The 19,658-nt window shown below is 41.8% G+C and overlaps 1 protein-coding gene across 1 annotated transcript in view; it reads right to left on the bottom strand.

Moving 5' to 3' along the window:
* TRIP4 (thyroid hormone receptor interactor 4) overlaps positions 1–19,658 on the bottom strand; it is a 69,547-nt gene that overhangs the window by 11,739 nt on the left and 38,150 nt on the right. The window contains exons 11-12 of the mRNA XM_007450706.1: positions 19,219–19,310; positions 3,155–3,257 (exon numbers count right to left, since the gene is read on the bottom strand). Of these exons, the coding sequence (XP_007450768.1) occupies positions 3,155–3,257; positions 19,219–19,310 (195 nt within the window). The remainder of the gene's footprint in view (positions 1–3,154; positions 3,258–19,218; positions 19,311–19,658) is intronic.

Below are 19,658 nucleotides of genomic sequence, written 5' to 3'. Positions count from 1 at the left end.
CTTCATTTGTTAGGTCTGGTGGGTTTTTGCCTTGCTCATTCATCTGCTGTGTGTTTCTCTGTCTTCTCATTTTGCTTAACTTTCTGTGTTTGGGGTCTCCTTTTCACAGGCTGCAGGTTCGTAGGTCCCGTTGTTTTTGGTGTCTGTCCCCAGTGGCTAAGGCTGGTTCAGTGGGTTGTGTAGGCTTCCTGGGGGAAGGGACTAGTGCCTGTGTTCTGGTGGATGAGGCTGGATCTTGTCTTTCTGGTGGGCAGGTCCACGCCTGGTGGTGTGTTTTGGGGTGTCTGTGGCCTTATTATGATTTTAGGCAGCCTCTCTGCTAATGGGTGGGGCTGTGTTCCTGTCTTGCTAGTTGTTTGGAATAGGGTGTCCAGCACTGTAGCTTGCTGGTCGTTGAGTGGAGCTGGGTCTTGGCGTTGAGATGGAAATCTCTGGGAGATTTTCGCCATTTGATATTACGTGGAGCTGGGAGGTCTCTTGTGGACCAGTGTCCTGAACTTGGCTCTCCCACCTCAGAGGCACAGCCCTGATGCCTGGCTGGATCACCAAGAGCCTGTCATCCACACGGCTCAGAATAAAAGGGAGAAAAAAAGGAAGAAAGAAAGAAGAGAGCAACCAAACCAAAAAACAAATCCACCAATGATAACAAGTGCTAAAAACTATACTAAAAAAACCCAAAAAACAGACAGACAGAACCCTAGGACAAATGGTAAAAGCAACACTATACAGACAAAAACACACACAGAAGCATACACATACACACTCACAAAAAGAGAAAAAGGGAAAAAATATATATATCATGCTCCCAAAGTCGACCTCCTCAATTTGGGGTGATTTGTTGTCTATCCAGGCATTCCACAGATGCAGGGTACCTCAAGTTGATTGTGGAGATTTAATCTACTGCTCCTGAAGCTGCTGGGAGAAATTTCCCTTTCTCTTCTTTGTTCGCACAGCTCCTGGGGTTCAGCTTTGGATGTGGACCTGCCTCTGAGTGTAGGTCGCCTGAGGGCATCTGTTCTTCACTCAGACAGGACGGGGTTAAAGGAGCAGCTGATTCGGGGGCTCTGGCTCACTCAGGCCCGGGGGGAGGGAGGGGTATGGAATGCCCGTTGAGCCCGCAGCGGCAGAGGCCGGCGGGGGCGTTGCACCAGCGTGAGGTGTGCCATTCTTCTGGGGAAGTTGTCGCTGGATCACTGGACCCTGGCATTGGCGGGCTGCACAGGCTCCTGGGAGGGGAGGTGTGGATAGTGACCTGTGCTTGCACACAGGCTTCTTGGTGGCTGCAGCAGCAGCCTTAGTGTCTCATGCTCGTCTCCGGGGTCTCGCACCCGTCTCTGGAGCTCCTTTAAGCAGCGCTCTTAATCCCCTCTCATCGCGCAACAGGAAACAAAGAGGCAAGAAAAAGTCTCTCGTCTCTTCAGAAGCTCCAGACTTTTTCCCGGAGTCCCTCCTGGCTAGCCGCGGTGCACTAGGCCCCTTCAAGCTGTGTTCATGCAGCCAACCCCAGTCCTCGCCCTGGGATCTGACCTCCAAAGCCGGAGCCTCAGCTCCCAGCCCCCGCCCGTCCCGGCGGGTGAGCAGACAAGCCTCTCGGGCTGGTGAGTGCTGGTCGGCACCGATCCTCTGTTTGGGAATCTCTCTGCTTTGCCCGCTGCACCCCTGTTGCTGCGCTCTTCTCCGTGGCTCCAAAGCTACCCGCCTCCGCCACCCACAGTCTCTGCCCGCGAAGGGGCTTCCTAGTGTGTGGAGACCTTTCCTCCTTCACAGCTCCCTCCCACTGGTGCAGGTCTCATCCCTATTCTTTTGTCTCTGTTTTTTCTTTTTTCTTTTGCCCTACCCAGGTACGTGGGGAGTTTCTGGCCTTTTGGGAGGTCTGAGGTCTTCTGCCAGCATTCAGTGGGTGTTCTGTAGGAGTTGTTCCACATGTAGGTGTATTTCTGATGTATTTGTGGGGAGGTGATCTCCACGTTTTACTCTTCCGCCATCTTGAAGCTCCTCCGCTGATGTTGTTTTCAAAAGGAAGTTAGGGACTGCCCTAGTGGCGCAGTGGTTAAGAATCTTCCTGCCAATGCAGGGGACACAGGTTCAGTCCCTGGTCCAGGAAGATCTCATGTGCCGCGGAGCAACTAAGCACATGCGCCACAGCTTCTGAGCCTGCGCTCTAGAGCCCATGAGCCACGACTACGGAAGCCCACGCGCCTAGAGCCCATGCTCTACAATAGGAGAAGCCACCGCAATGAGAAGCCTGTGCACCGCAACAAAAAGTAGCCACCGCTGGCTACAGCTAGAGAAAGCCCGCGCACAGCAATGAAGACCCAGCACAGCCAAAAATAAATAAATTTATTTTTTTTAAAAAGGGAAGTTAGGCAAAGAGGACACCACTATATGTTTCTAGAGATTCCTTGGAAATAAAAGAGGCTGCTGTAGGACTAGACAGAGGAAGAGAAGTTGGGAGTTGAAGAAGAGTTGTAAGTTGAAAGAATCAAGTCACAAGCACTCCTAAGAAGTGAATATGCAGAGGGTACTATAATCACAAACACATAAAAGCAAACATTACAGAAAAGAAAACCATCAGGAGATTTCAAAAAGAGGATGAAAAGCAAGAGGGCTAGAGCAGAGCTCTAGGAAGCAGTAATCAAGGGAACAGTGGGAAGTGGTACCTCCAAAATAAACATTCAAAAATAGACACTTAAAAAGTTAAGTCTTATTCTCAGATTGAATACTGAGGAACAATGGATAAATGACAATGTTGCCACTGGCACTGGCTTAATACTTCCTTTAATAAGAACAGTACAGTGGGGCAAACTGTACTCTTGGCTGACAAATAGGATTTTAAAGGTAATGGGGTCCTAAATGGAAGTTTAGAGTGATTCACTCATATACCAATAATTGTGGATCGGGGTATATTTTGGAAAGGCTATACTGTAGTTAACTTAACATTAAAGTTATTGATAAATGGAATTTTTTTTATTGAAGTATAGTTGATTAACAGTGTTGTGTTAGTTTCAGGTATATGATAAGTAGAATTTTACTAATCCTCCAAATATTTGAGATGACATAGAACAGGGTTAAAAAGAGAAAAAAAATTTTAAGTTAAACAAGTGAGATTCAAGATAAAAAGAAAAAAATTAGACCATCAAAGCTTGTGACTTACAGATTTTTGGACTTCCTTTAATAGGAAACTTCACCATCATTTCCTGGGGATTTGTGCAGATGAAAACAAATGGAGAATCAGATTCTTGACTCATGTCTGGATACTGTGAAATATAAAAATAAAAAGTTCACGCTAGTTGGAACAAATTTTGAATTTCAAAGAGATCAAAGGATGTCCCAGAATGCACCTCAACATTCTGATAATAGTACTCTCCATTACACAGTCAGGTAAAGAAGATTATGCTCAGTAAGCAAGAACAAACCTTCAACTTTCCCCAGGCTTTAGCACAGTATTCTTATACAGTCTTTTGCCCACCATCTGTGACTTCCTATAATGGAAACAACTTCTTTAAAAAAGATGCCTCAGGCTTCCCTGGTGGCGCAGTGGTTGAGGGTCTGCCTGCCGATGCGGGGGACACGGGTTCGTGCCCCGGTCCGGGAGGATCCCACGTGCCGCAGAGTGGCTGGGCCCGTGGGCCATGGCCGCTGAGCCTGTGCGTCCGGAGCCTGTGCTCCGCAATGGGAGAGGCCACAACACTGAGAGGCCCACGAACCGCAAAAAAAAAAAAAAAAAAGATGCCTGACATCTTCCCAGAGAATCAAAACTGACTAGTCTTTCAATATAAGTGACTGTGAGTTGGGAGATTCAGAGGTCTCCTTCAGGAACATCAGACACCCCCAGGTTCAGCTCAAGTGAAACAGTGGAAGATGTAAGAAAAATAGAACATTTGTGGAAATTCTGCCAGAAACAATCAACAGAGCCCTTCTCTCACTAAAGGGAAGGAAGATGATTCATTCTGAAAGGTATGAACATGCCAAAGTTGTTTTGCTGGATGCATTCTAGACTCACTTAGGGTGAAAAGGTAATGGTAGAGCAATTCTGAAAATAATTTAGAAGCCTCCTTTGGATCTCATATCACAAAACAAATCTGTGTGAATACTTAGGACTTTTACTCCTTCTGCAAAGAGAGACACAGAACGTAGAGTAAGACTATCTGGCCACACAATCACAACTTAAGGAACAACTGGGGTTGGCAGTAAGTGCTCTCTAGCAATGCCCAACTGACCAGGTACTTCATTATTTCCTATCTTGGGATGTCTTGTGTTTAGCATGTTGGATAAATACGACTCAAAAGCTGACTATGGCTGTGGGTCAGACTTCATCACCAGAGGAGCCTTTCTCCTAGTAATTAAAAAGTATGAAATTACTTTCCACTCTTATTCACCTGCTAAGATGTGTCCTCTAAGATATAAAAGGCTTTAAAGTAAAAATGGAGGCTTCAGTAAAATAAATAAGAAAACTCAAATGTCTCTGTAACTAGTGGAAGCATAAACAGGTAACTTCTTTACTGACTACTCTGTCCCAATGCTGTGAAGAAACAGAAGGGATTTACAGTGGCTTTTAGTCCTGCCCACATACCATGGGTTTCTGTGTGGGACAGGTGTGGCATGTACTTTGACAAAACATAGCTTAATATCAAGTATCAGCCACATTTATATTCACAGGCACTCACAATTATATTCACATGAACATTCAAAATGCTCATGGTAGAAAATAAAGACTAAAGATGGAAGGAGAAACTTTCTTCTTTCCTTATCCTTTGGATCTTTAGAATGCAAAGAAAAGCAGGGTCAGCTGTTACTGTTGAGGTGCTTTGAGACAAATAAAACCAGAGGCTGCCATCAATTTCTTTAAACCTAATTCTACAGAGGCCAGAGCAACAACAGTCACCATTCACATCTCTTCAATTTTCCTGCTCTCTCTTCTCTGTGTCTTAGAGAGTGTCAAGGCAGAGGACAAACCTGCCAGGACTTCACAGCTCTGCTTTTCCAAAACTACAAGCCATTTCACTCCTCTTTCTTCCACATCAATAAATGTTCTCTCTCTACTGGATTAATCCCATTAACAAACATACTTTCTATAATATCTGCCATAAAACAAAAACTCCCCAGATCCCACATTCTCCTCCAGCTGCTGCTCCATTTCTCAGATTCCTTTCAAAACAAAATTCATTAAAAGATTATCTATACACTCTGCCTCAAATTTGTCTCCTTCTATTTGTTCTTGAATTCACGATAGAGAGGCTTTCACTCCCATCACTCCACCAAAACTGTTCTTGTAAAGGTTATCGTTCACTTCCATGCTGCCAAATCAAACAATCAATTCTCAGTTCTCATCTTAATTGATTTATGTAGAACTTGACAGAATTCTTCTCTCCCTCCTTCTTGAACACATTCCTCACTTTGCTTCCAGGATACAATTCTTCTTCTGGTGTTGCTTCTTCACTGACTGCTCCTCATTTCCCCATCGTTTAAATGCTGGAGTACTTCAAGAGTCAAACCTCAGACCTCATCTCTCTCTACATTCACAACCTTGGCTATTTCCTTCAGTCTCAAAGTTAAAAAATAAGGTCCTGAATTTATAACTAGGAGAGGTGATGGATGTTAACTAAACTTACTGTGGTAATCATTTTGCAATATATAGATCACATATCAAATCTTCACGTTGTACAACCTTAAACTAATAAAATGTTATATGCAAGTATATCACAATAAAACAGGAAAACAGTAAGGTCCTGTAAATATAAATCAATACCACAATGAGATACCACTTTACTCTCACTAGGATGACTTATTATAAAACAAAACGAAAATAAAAAACAGGAAAAATAACAAGCATGGGTAAGGATGTGAAGAAACTAGAACCCTCATGCATTGCTGGTGTGAACGTAAAACGGTGCAGTTGCTGTGAAAAACAGTTCGGTGGTTCTTTTAAAAGTTAACCATAGAATGACCGTAGATCCAGCAATTCTACTTCTAGGTATATACTCAAAAGAACTGAAAATAGGGATTCAGATATTTGTACACCAATATTCACTGCAGCATTATTCACAGTAGCCAATGGTTTCCACAATCCAAATGTCTAACAATAGATAAATGGATAAACAAAATATGGCATATACATACAATGGAATATTATTAAGCCTTAAAAAGGAATGAAATTCTGATACATGCTACAACATGAATGAACCTAGAAAAATTATGCTAAGTGAAATAAACCATACACAAAAGGACAAATATTATATGAGTCTACTTATGTGAGATGCTTAGAACAGACAAATTCGGGAATTCCCTGGTGGTCCAGTGGTTAGGACTTGGTGCTTTCACTGCCAGGGCTGGTGTTCAATCCCTGGTTGGGGAACTAAGATCCCACAAGCAAAAAAAGATAAATTCATACAGAAAGAAAGTATAATAGAGGTTACTAGGGGCTGGGGGAAGGAGGAAAGAGGAGTTAGTATTCACTGGGTACAAAGTTTCTGTTTGAGATGATGAAAACTTCTGGAGATGGACGGTTGCACAACACTGTGAATGTACTTAATAGTTGCACAACACCGTGAATGTACTTAATACCCCTGAATTGTGCAGTTAAAAATAGTTTAAACGGTAAGTTTATGTTATGTATATTTACCACAATAAAAATAAAATAAAATGAAAAATCAAGGTCCTGGATTTCCTTTCCAAACCTGCCCCTCCCTTATTCATACCCCTTTAAAATAAATAGCTATTCCATCTTTCTAGCTGTTCAGGCCAAAAACCCCACAACCAACCCGCTGGGAAATCCTGTTAACTCTACCTTCGAAAGATACCCAATAACTCACCACTTCTTAAGACCTCCTTTGCTACTTCCCCGGTTCAGGCCATCACAATGTCTCCCTGGATTACCACAATAACTTCCTAACTGGTTTCTCTGTTTCTGCCCTTTAACCTCCCTCTTGCCTATTCTCAACACAGCAGGCTGAGCTATTTTTAAAAAATATATCAGATCATGTCACTCCCCTGTTTAAAACTCTCCAATGGCTTTTCATCAGTCAGAATAAAAGACTAAGTCCTCACTATGACCTACAGGTCCCTAGACAATCTGGCCCCCATTTCCTCTCTGATGCCTTCTCCTACTACTCTCCCCACTTTCCACTCCAGCCACACAGGCTTCCTTGTTCCTGCCTCTGGATGTTTGTACTTGCTTACCTCTCTTCCTGGGATGCTTTCCCTGCTAGGTATCTACATGGTTTCCTCTCTCTTTCTTCAGGACTTTGTTTATATGTCAACTTCGTAGTGGTGTTTATATGTCAACTTCTTAGTGGGTCTTCTGGCACTCTTAACCCCCATCTCCTACCTTATTTTTTTTTCTACAGCACTTACCATCATCTGATACTATGTAATTCACTTACTTAAATTTTTAAATTTGGACTTTCCTTACTAGGATAAAAGCTCCACAAAGGCAAGGATCTTTTGTCCGTTTTGTTTACTCCTCAGCACCTAGAATCATGCCTGGCACATAGTAGGCAATCAATAAATATTTGTTGGATGAAAGAACAAAAAAATTTACCAACTTGTGCTTTTAAGTTATCTTAACCATTCTAAATATGCACATGCTGGGAACTGGACACACTTAGGACTAAACTCTAGATAAAAGCAGGTGCTACTCTGTAACCTGTTATCCCTCAAGCTAAATCAGAACTTTTGTGTCTTGGCAAATGGCCAGTAAGGCCCTATGTTTAATGAAAACTACCCTGATGTATATTAACAGAGTAAGAAAATGTCAAATAATGGGGAAAATGATGGATAAATGAAATTATAGAACAAGAGGTTCCTTGGACCCATTCATGCCTTACAATAAAGATAAAAACTAAAATCAACTTTCCCAGCTGAATCTAAATCCAAGTTTCATGTGAATATTCCTTTTCCCAAGGTCTATCACTAAATTTCAGGGGGCTTACAAGAAACAGAGCTGAAGTGCAAAGAGGCCTACAGGAATAAAGAAAAGTAAGGGCTTCCCTGGTGGCGCAGTGGTTGGGAGTTCGCCTGCCGATGCAGGGGACGCGGGTTCGTGCCCCGGTCCGGGAGGATCCCACATGCCGCGGAGCGGCTGGGTCCGTGAGCCATGGCTGCTGGGCCTGCGTGTCCGGAGCCTGTGCTCCGCAATGGGAGAGGCCACAGCAGTGAGAGCCCCGGATACCAAAAAAAAAAAAAAAAAAAAGAAAAGAAAAGTAAGAAAAAAAAAAGAAAAGTAAGGCCTATGTGTTGGGAGAAGGGATTCTTTTTCACAGTAAAATGCATTAAAGCAAAGTCAGCTTGGCAGAGCCTCAGTACCTGCAAAAAAGTATGATCTCTGCAACTGGGTCTTAGACATGACAGACCACATTAAACACCAACAAGACTTACAAGAAAGGGATTTTTGGTTTGAAATTCAAAAGACTAAAATGCAGCTGACTCAAAGAAAGAGTAAATTAAGAAAAAGGAGGTTCATATTTGTGAAGAACGTGAATAAACTCTCAATGTCATATCCAATTTAGAGAGGATGCTAGACTAAGGGTCACTGAGATGGCACAATAGATAGGATAGGGAATGTGGGTTATAAGCCCAAGCAACCATTTAAATTCAGTAACAGACTCCTCAGGACGCTGCTCTTCTTGTCTTCCATAACATGACTCCTATCACATGGTTTCCAGCCTGATGATTGCAGGAGGTGGGCCTACTCTTCTTTCATGCCTCATAAGTTTCATAGCTGTCTAACACAACAGATAATTAACTACTAAACAGCCATTTTCTTCTCCAATCCAGAGGGAAATTGTTCACCAGTCATCTAGAAAACATTTCTCTTGCCATTTTCATAAGAGAAAAAAAAAAGTTTAGTGGTTTTTGGCAACCAATACTGACTCAGAGCCAAGTGGGCATTTTCACCAACTCCACAAGCCTCCATTTAATCCTCATACTGAAATGATCAGAAAGTCCCAAATGATGTCACTCTTCCCAAAAAATCCCCAGATGACCTATATGTAAATCTTACACCTGTCTCCAGAGGACTAACAGCTAAAGCAAACATTTAAGAAGAAACTCATTGACAAAGAACATATATTTGCTGTAGGTTTTCTTGGTCTGAACTTTGAGGAACTAGACAGGACATGAAATCAGGCTCTGAAATCTAGTTAGCTGAAAACCAACTCCAAGAAGATTGAGGTGATAATACTCAGAAAGAGAGAAGGAAATGAGTCTGATAAAAAGGCCACAAGCACAACAGATCCAAAGAAGCATATCCTGAAAACAACTGCGTTCTCTGATAAATAGTTCTCATTAAAAAAAAAATAGTTCTCATTTTCCTTCAAAGCAATTCAAGGTGTTCACAGGATAACTAATACCTTGGCCCCACTATACTGGAGGATAAGAGTTTTTTCACATCAGAGTTAACATATTGATCATGATACTTTGATGAGATGACTACTGCATATTTGACTGGAGTTGGATAAAGATCATGCCAACTGGCCCTAAGTGAGATAGCTGAACTCATGTACCAGTACCCAGTGCAAATCATGTGCCTAGTAGCAAATACAGAGGGTTCCAGCTCAATGCTACAGAGACCATCCATATTTGCTCCAGGTAAGAGGAATAAGGGATAAGCAAGATGCAGCTTTTGGGTCTTCCAGACACTTGTGGAAGATGATCTGGTTGAAGCCACACAGCATTGGTATCTTGGTCCCAGTGTGACTTTCTGTGCCCTTGGGAATCCTATCTATACTGAAACCTCCACACACAAAAGAACCCAAGAACTTATATTTTCTCTAAAATTAACCTCATAGATTTTCTGCACTGATTCTTCAAGACCTAAATGGGAATCACCCATTCATGACAATTATTTTTGTGTTTTTTTTGTTGTTGTTTTTTCATGACAATTTTTTTTGGTCTTAATTTGCATATAGCAGGCTTTCACTCCAACTTAAACTAGTGAGAACCAAAAGAAAATTGCTCTTAATTAAAGATACTACATTGTAAGGTCCTTAACCATTCAAATCTACCCTAATATCTCAGAATGCTAAGACTCCTCTTGTGTTAAGGGCTCTGCCAATTTTAGATTTTTATCTCCCAATGGCTCGTCTGACTCAACTGAGAACAACTACTGAGGGAGAGCTCAGCGAATGCTTTGACATGAGTTAACATATCAAGGTAAGATCATTAACAAGTAATATAGTGTTATTAACAGCAACAATACCTCTTTATCAAGTAACATGTCTTTTAGAACAAAACAGATTAAAATATTTTAAAAAGTCCAACTGAAAAATCATAGAAAAACTGATTTTTGTATGGCGATCACATACTACAGAACACCTCTCCTTTACTGCTACAATACAGGCTTCCTTTGCCACACAGCTCCTTTATTTTAAAAAGTCATTTTCCTTAAAAGAAAATTCTCTTCTTATGTATACCCCATCTAGACTAATGGTACTACCATTTACCCCCTCACCACAGCCAGAAACCAAAGTTTATCTTAGACTTCTTTCTCTCTCCCTTCACATCCAATCAAATCACCAAGTCCTACAGACTTTATCTCCTAAACATTTCAAACATCTGTTCCTTTCTTTCCAACTCAACTGCCAGAGCATTGTTGCTGGCCTCCATCATGCCTCCACCTGGACAATCATGATAATTTCCTAACTCATCTACTTGTTTTCAGGCTTGCCTCATCCAGTCCATCTTTCCTGCTGCTGCCAGAAAAATCTTTCTAAAATGTACATCTTATTATCTTATTACATCACTTACGTGGTTGCCTTCAGAATACAAGTCAAATTCTTTCACACAGCATTTAAGGCTTTTCATATATCAACCAGTGCCTGCCCCTCAATTTACTGTCACCACCGTTAAGTGAATACCTACTATGTGCCAAGCTATATGCTAGGACACTGGAGACAACAAGGTGAGCTGACATAGATGGTGACCTAAAGGAACTACATGTGAACATATAATTACCAAAAAAAAAAAAAAGGTTAAAAATGTAAATAGAAATATGAACACAGTAGCCCAGAGAAGGAAGTAATTAATCCTGTCAGGGAGGAAATGGGTTGAGGTCAGAGAAGACTCTACAGGAGACAGGGACACCTGAGCTCTTTCAAAGAATGAATAGAACTCTCATGGGGTCAAAAGCATGGAGACATAGGAAGGTATATTGAGGAAGATAAAAATTCTGCTTTCTTCAGGGATTGCCTTTTTTTTTTTTTTTGAAGGTTTCTTCACTCTCCCCACCCTGCCTCCAGCCAAGCTGAGTTAGAAGTGAGATCCCTTCCTTTATGCATTCCTTTGGTCATATGATAATTATCACGGTTGGGTTTTCTTGTCTCAGTCTCTTCTAGAAGACTTAAAAAGTTCAAGAGGGGATGGAATATCTTGTTAAAACTCCAGATCCTTAATCTTTAGCACAGTGCCTGGCACATGACAGATGGTCAATAAATACTTGCTGAATGTGTGATTATATAATATTCCGAGTAATAACGTCTTAAATTAGGAGATAATTTGCCCCCTGGTTCATAAAGTACACTGGATAACAAACTAAGAAGCCGTTCAACAGATTGCAAAAAGATAGCAAGGTTGTAACGCTACAGCAGATTCCTTCTAGATCAAGCAGACTGCTTTCTCTCTAAGCCTGGGTTTACTTATAGGTAAAATGAAGGTGTCACATTAAGTGACTGAATCTACCTACATAAAACCTTGCATCTGTCCCCACCCCTCTTGTCTCATTCCACTGGCATTTCCTAGAACAGATTTTAAAAATATATCCAACCTGGATGACACGTGTCTCCTCACTAGACTTCCCACCTTCAGTCTTTGCACCGCAATCCATCTTCCACATTGCTGCCAGATTCATTTTCTCGCTCCGATGACCTTCAAAACACCCCTCCCGGATCCCACAACGGACTAGAGAAAAAAGTCTTACCTCTGTAGCCTATCACTCAAAGCTATCTACCATCTGACCACAGCATACCTTTCCATTCAACAAAGTGGTTTGCTATTATTCTCCATACAGGCCCATGACTTTTCCACCTCACATTACTCCCTCTCCCTTAGAATATGCTTTCCTACCATGGAAGTAGGAAGAGCAACCCCAATTCTACCATTTACTGACTGACAGTACACAAGTTATCTTAACTCTGAGTCTTAAGTTCTCTCATCTCTAAAAGAGGAGTAAAGATACCTTGCTTGGTATCAAGTTGTTGTGAGGATTAGAAAATAACATATGTAATAGGTCTGGCACATAATAACTGATCAAAAATGATAGATTTTTAACATTAATACGCTTCAAGGCTAATTCAAAAGCCACATTCCTAAGATGTTCAACATTGCTAATTGTTAGAGAAATGCAAATCACACCTACAATGAACTACCACCTCACACCAGTCAGAATGGCCATCATTAAAAAGTCTACAAATAACAAATGCTGGAGAGTATATGGAGAAAAAGGAACCCTCCTACACTGTTGGTGGGAATTTAAGTTGATGCAGCCACTATTCAAAACAGTATGAGGTGCCTCAGAAAACTAAAAACAGAATTACCATATGATCCAGCAATCCCACTCCTGGGCACATACCTGGACAAAACCATAATTCAAAAAGATACATGCACTCCTACGTTCATAGCAACACTATTTACAATAGCCAAGATGTGGAAACATTCTAAATGTCCATTGACAGATGAGTGGATAAAGAAGATGTGGTACATACATACAATGGAATACTACTCAGCCATAAAAAAGAGCAAAATAATGCCATTTGCAGCAACATGGATGCAACTAGAGATTATCATACTAAGTGAAGTAAGTCAGAAGGAGAAAGACAAATACCATATGATATCACTTTTATGTGAAATCTAAAATATGGCACAAGTGAACCTATCTACAAAACAGAAACAGACTCACAGACATAGAGAACAGACTTGTGGTTGCCAAGGGGGAGGTTGGGTGGGAGAGGGATGGACTGGGAGTTTGGGGTTAGTAGACGCCAACTATTACATATATTGGGTTGGCCCAAAAGTTCGTTCGGGTTGTTCCCTAACATCGTACAAAAAAACAGAATGAACTTTTTGGACAACCCAATAGAATGGATAAACAACAAGGTCCTACTGTATAGCACAGGGAACTATATTCAATATCCTGGGATAAACCATAATGGAAAAGAATATAAAAAAGAACGGGGCTTCCCTGGTGGTGCAGTGGTTGAGAGTCCGCCTGCCGATGCAGAGGACACAGGTTCGTGACCCGGTCTGGGAGGATCCCACATGCCGCGGAGTGGCTGGGCCTGTGAGCCATGGCCGCTGAGCCTGCGCGTCCAGAGCCTGTGCTCCGCAACGGGAGAGGCCACAACAGTGAGAGGCCCGCGTACCACAAAAAATAAATAAATAAATAAAAAGAATCCGCCTGCCAATGCAGGGGACACGGGTTCGAGCCCTGCTCCTGGAAGATCCCACATGCTGCAGAGCAACTAAGCCCATGCACCACAACTACTGAGCCTGTGCTCTAGAGCCCACAAGCCACAACTATTGAGCCTGTGTGCCACAGCTACTGAAGCCCACGCGCCTAGAGCCTGTGCTCTGCAACAAGAGAAGCCACAATGAGAAGCCTGTGCACCGCAACGAAGAGTAGCCCCTGCTCGCCGCAACTAGAGAAAGCCCGCATGCAGCGACAAAGACCCAACGCAGCCAAATAAATAAATAAATATATATATTTTTTTAATTGAAAAAAAGAAACAGAAAGCATAATGCTTCCTGGATTATTTAAAAATGAGCATGGGGCTTCCCTGGTGGCACAGTGGTTGAGAGTCCGCCTGCCAATGCAGGGGATACAGGTTTGTGCCCCAGTCCGGGAAGATCCCACATGCCGTGGAGCGGCTAGGCCCGTGAGCCATGGCCGCTGAGCCTGCGTGTCCGGAGCCTGTGCTCCGCAACAGGAGAGGACACGACAGTGAGAGGCCCGCGTACCAAAAAAAAAAAAGTGAGCATGGCTGTCCTCAACTCATCAAGTGGGCACTCGATACCCAGGTTGCAAACAACTCTAAAGACAGTCTGTTCTGACCTAGAAACTCAAGTAAATATTCTAGTCTTCATGAGAATTCTGAAAATACATTCCCTGTCTCCGTCAAGTGAGCTGTGATGTTAAAGAACTGCTTAGAGCTGGGCTAGCTGTTGCAGACACACAGTTCCCCCCTTTGTTGGGTCTCAGATGCAGCCCTCACAATCTCTTAGGAATCATACATTTTAGGTCTATGAATTGGCAGGTTTTCTTAGTAAAACAGAGAGGATATTTTCACATAATTTAAAAGAGAATTTGGGGACTCTGCATTTTTCAACGCCAATGCCTGGTTTGAATACTATTATTTCCTTCATTCTCTAATTTCTCATCTCTCAGACTTACAGACAATCCTTTGGTGATAGAAGCTGATGATTTCCACACATGAAGTGATATATGCGATCTTCCTGAAGATCTGTATCGCATGGATACTCATATAAAAAGGAACAAGTAATACTCTCTTCCCCACTGGAAGACAGTAATTCTTTTGCTGATGTCAATTTGTAGGCACCCTGCAGTAGAACTGCCTCAGGGTAATTCCTTAAATACAGGATCTTGGCTATTACAAAAGCCATAAGATCAAATGGACTAAAAGGTCAGTAAGCTGGCGGGAGAAGAATGGATTCAGTACAAAAGAAGTAGAATAATCAATGACTTCAGAGATTTCAGACAAATCAGATTTTCTATTGAAGGCAGAGATATAAATAGCACAAACACAATACAGACACATAGAAACAAAAGCCACCAACTCAACTTTCTGTTTGACAACTTGTTAGGTCTAGAGAACTGTTCAAACCACAGCTGCTAATGGTTATGGATTTGGCAATCAAAATGTCTTTGTTAAAAAAAAGGTTTTAACTGCCTTACTATTGAGGTTACAAACCACAGCCTTGATGCATTGTTGCAGTCAACATCCTCCCTGCTGTTTTTGAGAGCTTACATCTGCTGCTGGCAGATAAAACCCTGGCAAGGCATGGGCTTCTTCCAGGGGAGTACAGGAGAAGTTTTAACTAGATGGCTCTCATCTACCTTTCTTTCCTGAGTTGAGCCTACAGCCTTTGCTGTATCATTCCTATCTTGTTTAGGTAGATCCCCTGCCATTACTCAGGAGGACTGATGGTCTAGCAGGATTTTTTTCTGGCACACATCAGCGATGCCAGCCATACTACTTTTAGAAGACAAAAGGAAGAGGAGTTCTTAGCTCAGGGGAAAGCACTTTGAGCACATATTTTTAAAGCCACTTATAGAGTGGTGCACTTGATTTTAAACAACCACTAATAAAACCTTTTCTGTTTTTTTTTTTTTTTTAAAGAACTAAATGATCACACTATGCCCAAAATAGTGAGGGCTTAGTATATTTTAACTTATCAAAGAAAGGCCAAGAATGAAAGGTCAGGAAGTAAATTACTGAGTTTCTTTGGGGAAGGAAAAAGTTAGGAACAAGGTGGAGAATTAAAACATGGTTTTAAGTCACACAGGAGATTAGTTTCAGTTGAAATAAAAATTACTAGATCCACACTGGTTTTCAAAGAAAATATGGGACTTCCCTGGTAGTCCAGAGGTTAGGACTCTGCACTTCCACTTCAGGAGGCACGGGTTCGATCCCTGGTCAGGGAACTAAGATCCTAGAGGCCCCACAGTGCAGCCAAAAAAGTGCAGCCAAAAAAAAAAAAAAAAAAAAAAAAAAGGAAAATGCAATTCAGCTAGGTGATGAGGAATGAGTGTGAAGATGCAGAAAGACATAAGTCAAGAAACTGTTTCCTAGATCATTCTCCCTCAGTGAACTGACCTATGAGGACAAAAAAACCCAAACATACTTAGGCTAGCACTTGCTAACTATATATATACCACAAGATACCAGTATGCAAATATGTTGGTGGGGGCTGTTGTGGTCAGAAAGGCATGAGAACACTGCATATTACATTCACCAGATAAATCAGAGAATTGTATCAGAGTCAAAATGCATACCAGCACATTCAGGGCTCTGAGAAATTCTGCAGTAAACAAATTTGTTTAATCCAAATAAATTTTCCAAATGTGCGTGTCAACAGAAACCCCTCACCCCCCTGTTTTTCCAGAGAACACCTATGCCATGGAATAGTTTGGGAAATGCTAGTCTAGGGGTATTACTCCTAAACTCTCAACTCGTTCTTGAAAAAACGAGAATAACATTGGTAAAACAGACTAAGCAATCACAATTCTTACATCACAGAACCCTAGCTCAAACAGAGACAGGTAGATTACCAAAGGTGCTCGAGACATTTTCCAAAAGACAGCCAAATACCAAAGCTACAACCTTTAAAAGTGGTAAGATCCTCACTCAATAAATAATCCCCAAATAGGGCTAATATCAATTCTGAATACATTCATGTGCTACTCTCAAACACAGAAAAGAAACAATGGGGAAAAGCCACAGAAAAGCTGACCATAGGGAAAATGGATATGGGCTCCTGTTTGATGAAACCTCGTGGCTTTTGGCATTTTAAGATATTCTAATGTCATACACATCACGGAAATTCATAAAGAGTTGCCAGGACCTCCAGCTGGGAACATATGGAAGGATTCCTACACTTGTATGTGCTGCCCTCAGCATCCTCAGGATAAAAGACAGAATATAAGCTCAGGTAGGAGTATCATGCTGACCTGAAAGAGAGGTACCCTTGAGAAACCAAAAAGATTTGTTTTGTTAATTATATTTCTAATTCCCATAAGCCTTGTGGTACTCTATAGATTAGGATTACAGCCCCCTACCCTTCTCAACACAAATTTGTGGCAGAAAGAAGATTGGTTAACTGCCTAGAAATTGAATTCATTTGACCTTGTATCAAGTGGTGGTCTGCTTGATCAACAAATGAGAAAGTAAGGGAAGGCCCCTGGCCAAAACACCACCCACACTGCCAGATGCTCCTGGGTTCTCTTTTAGAATGCAAATATCCTCATAAGAAAATATAATACATCAAGTGATACTAAGCTCTTCATGAGTCTCTAAAACTGTAAAGCCTACACCAATGTAAGGAATTTTTACAATTATTATTTCTAGAATGAAAAAAAGGGAGGAGAGGAAAGAAGACATTGAAAAAAATCAGCAAAAGGTCCATAGATAGATAGAACAGGCACAAGTGGTGTGGAAGACAAAGGGCCTCCATGTATTTACACTTTTACCTAGGTCTAGATCAGATACTAAGAGCAGAACAAAAGGGTCGGAGTCAAAATTCACACTTTGCTATATAGCAGAAACTAACACACCATTGTAAAGCAATTATACTCCAATAAAGATGTTTAAAAAAAAAAACACAAAATTCACACCAAAACGCAAGCACTGTACTCACATACATAAAGTCCAAAACACAAGCACTGTACTCATATACATAAAGTAATCAGAAAAGGGCTGAGGAGGCAATCCACAAGCGAATGAAAGAGAAAACTAGAGGGACTTCCCTGGTGGTCCAGTGGTTAAGACTGTGCTCCCAGTGCAGATCCCTGGTCGGGGAACTAAGATCATGCGTGCCGCACGGCACGGCATAAAAAAAAAAAATACAGACAGAAAACTAGAGGGATAATAATTACTGGCTAAAACCTGTGAGGAACGAACAGAGGGAGTGAGATAGATGGGAACAGTATTTTGTTTTGTTTTGTTTTTTTAAAGCAGACACTGGGACTTCCCTGGTGGCGCAGTGGTTAAGAATCTGCCTGCAGGGCTTCCCTGGTGGCGCAGTGGTTGAGAATGCAGGGGACATGGGTTTGAGCCCTGGTCTGGGAGGATCCCACATGCCGCAGAGCAACTGGGCCTGTGAGCCACAACTACTGAGCCTGCGCATCTGGAGCCTGTGCTCCGCAACAAGAGAGGTCACGATAGCGAGAGGCCCGCGCACCGCGATGAAGAGTGGCCCCCACTTGCCACAACTAGAGAAAGCCCTCGCACAGAAACGAAGACCCAACACAGCAAAAATTAATTAATTAATTAATTAACTCCTACCCCCAACATCTAAAAAAAAAAAGAATCCACCTGCCTATGCAGGGGACACGGGTTCAAACCCTGGCCCGGGAAGATCCCACATGCAGCGGAGCAACTAAGCCTGTGCGCCACAACTACTGAGCCTGTGCTCTAGAGCCCGCGAGCCACAACTACTCAGCCCGTGTGCCACAACTACTGAAGCCCGCGTGTCTAGAGCCCGTGCTAAGCAACAAGAGAAGACACTGCAACGAGAGGCCTGCGCACCGCAATGAAGAGTAGGCCCCGCTCACCGCAACTAGAGAAAGCCTGCGTGCAGCAATGAAGACCTAATGCAGCCATAAATAAATAAATAAATAAATAAATAAATACAGCTATTAAAAAAAAAAGCAGACACTAATAGCAGTAATGAAAGGCACAGAAGAGTCTGCAAAGCAAAGAATTTACTGAGAAAATTAAGCTGAAGTATATGTTCTTAAGCACAGTGATGGAACCGCTATTGTGTAAAGTAACTGTTCAAAAAACAGGAAAACCATACTGTTAGGTAAGACTTTTTAGGCTTTAAGGATGGAGCTTCCCACTTTAGATTCCTGCTAGACTAAACATAAGGCTCTAAATTTCAAGAATTTTCCAATTAAGCTCAAGTCCTTCAGCTCCCTCTGCTGTTCAAAAATGTACTCTAGTTATATCAGTTCAATCTTCAGTAATCAAAATAAATAAAAATACATACATACAATATGTACATACATACACACACACACCCCCAAAGCTGGCACGGTCCAGGCAATCAGAGTTCAAACATACTTGTCTTTCATGAATTCCCTGGTCTGGACCAAACGTTCCAGAGCAAGTAATAACTAATTCTACCATTCCCACTACCTAACTGAAATAATTCAAGGAATAATGAAGGATTTCTTTGCCAAGAGCCCAAGTTTTATTAAGGGATGAGGACTCTACACTATTAGCTGGATTGTGGCAATAGCTTTTTAGGCAGAAATGTGTATGTACCAGTCCTCCACACACTAGGAACCAAAGCATCACTGAATTTTTTCCATTTCTCCCATGGTCTTTTCTCTCCCCAATATTCCCTCCTTAGAAGATTCTCCAAACATGTCTAAATTCAGTTTTTAGCTCCTTACTATCTACAGGATACTCTGAGTTGAAGGATCTACAGGTCAGCTACTGTGGCAAACAAAGCATCTGTCCCAGAGAAATACTCTTTACTCACCTGATTCTTAAATTGCTTCTGGGACAAGCAGTCAGTTAGGTCCACACAGCCCAGAAGACAACCTGATGGATAGTCATTGGGAAATTCCACATCTAAATTGAGAATAACAGAAGGATTACATAAATTTCTTCTTTGTGACCCTGGAACTCACAAATCTGTCTTCAATTCTGAACAAATCACTTTCTCTATTATCTATTTATGGACATAAGGAAAACAATGAGGCTTTTTACTTGGCACAACTGTTTGTATTTTAGCAAAACATTTAGTGAGTAGCTGGCTTAGTCCACTATCCACATCCTAAACTCTAGGAAAGTAAGCCTCATACCATTGAAGTTCAAGGACCCCACAACTTCACTCGAAACAAATCAATTCCACTATACCCAACTGGATCAGACTATAGAGTTTGGTGGTGACAGGTTCTGGGAACAAGCTTGAGGTGT

The sequence above is a fragment of the Lipotes vexillifer genome, unplaced genomic scaffold (genome assembly GCF_000442215.2).
Source record: "Lipotes vexillifer unplaced genomic scaffold, Lipotes_vexillifer_v1.1 scaffold1019, whole genome shotgun sequence".
Taxonomy (NCBI): domain Eukaryota; kingdom Metazoa; phylum Chordata; class Mammalia; order Artiodactyla; family Lipotidae; genus Lipotes; species Lipotes vexillifer.
Note: the sequence above shows the minus strand (reverse complement) of the source record. Positions and strands in the feature narration are given on the sequence as shown.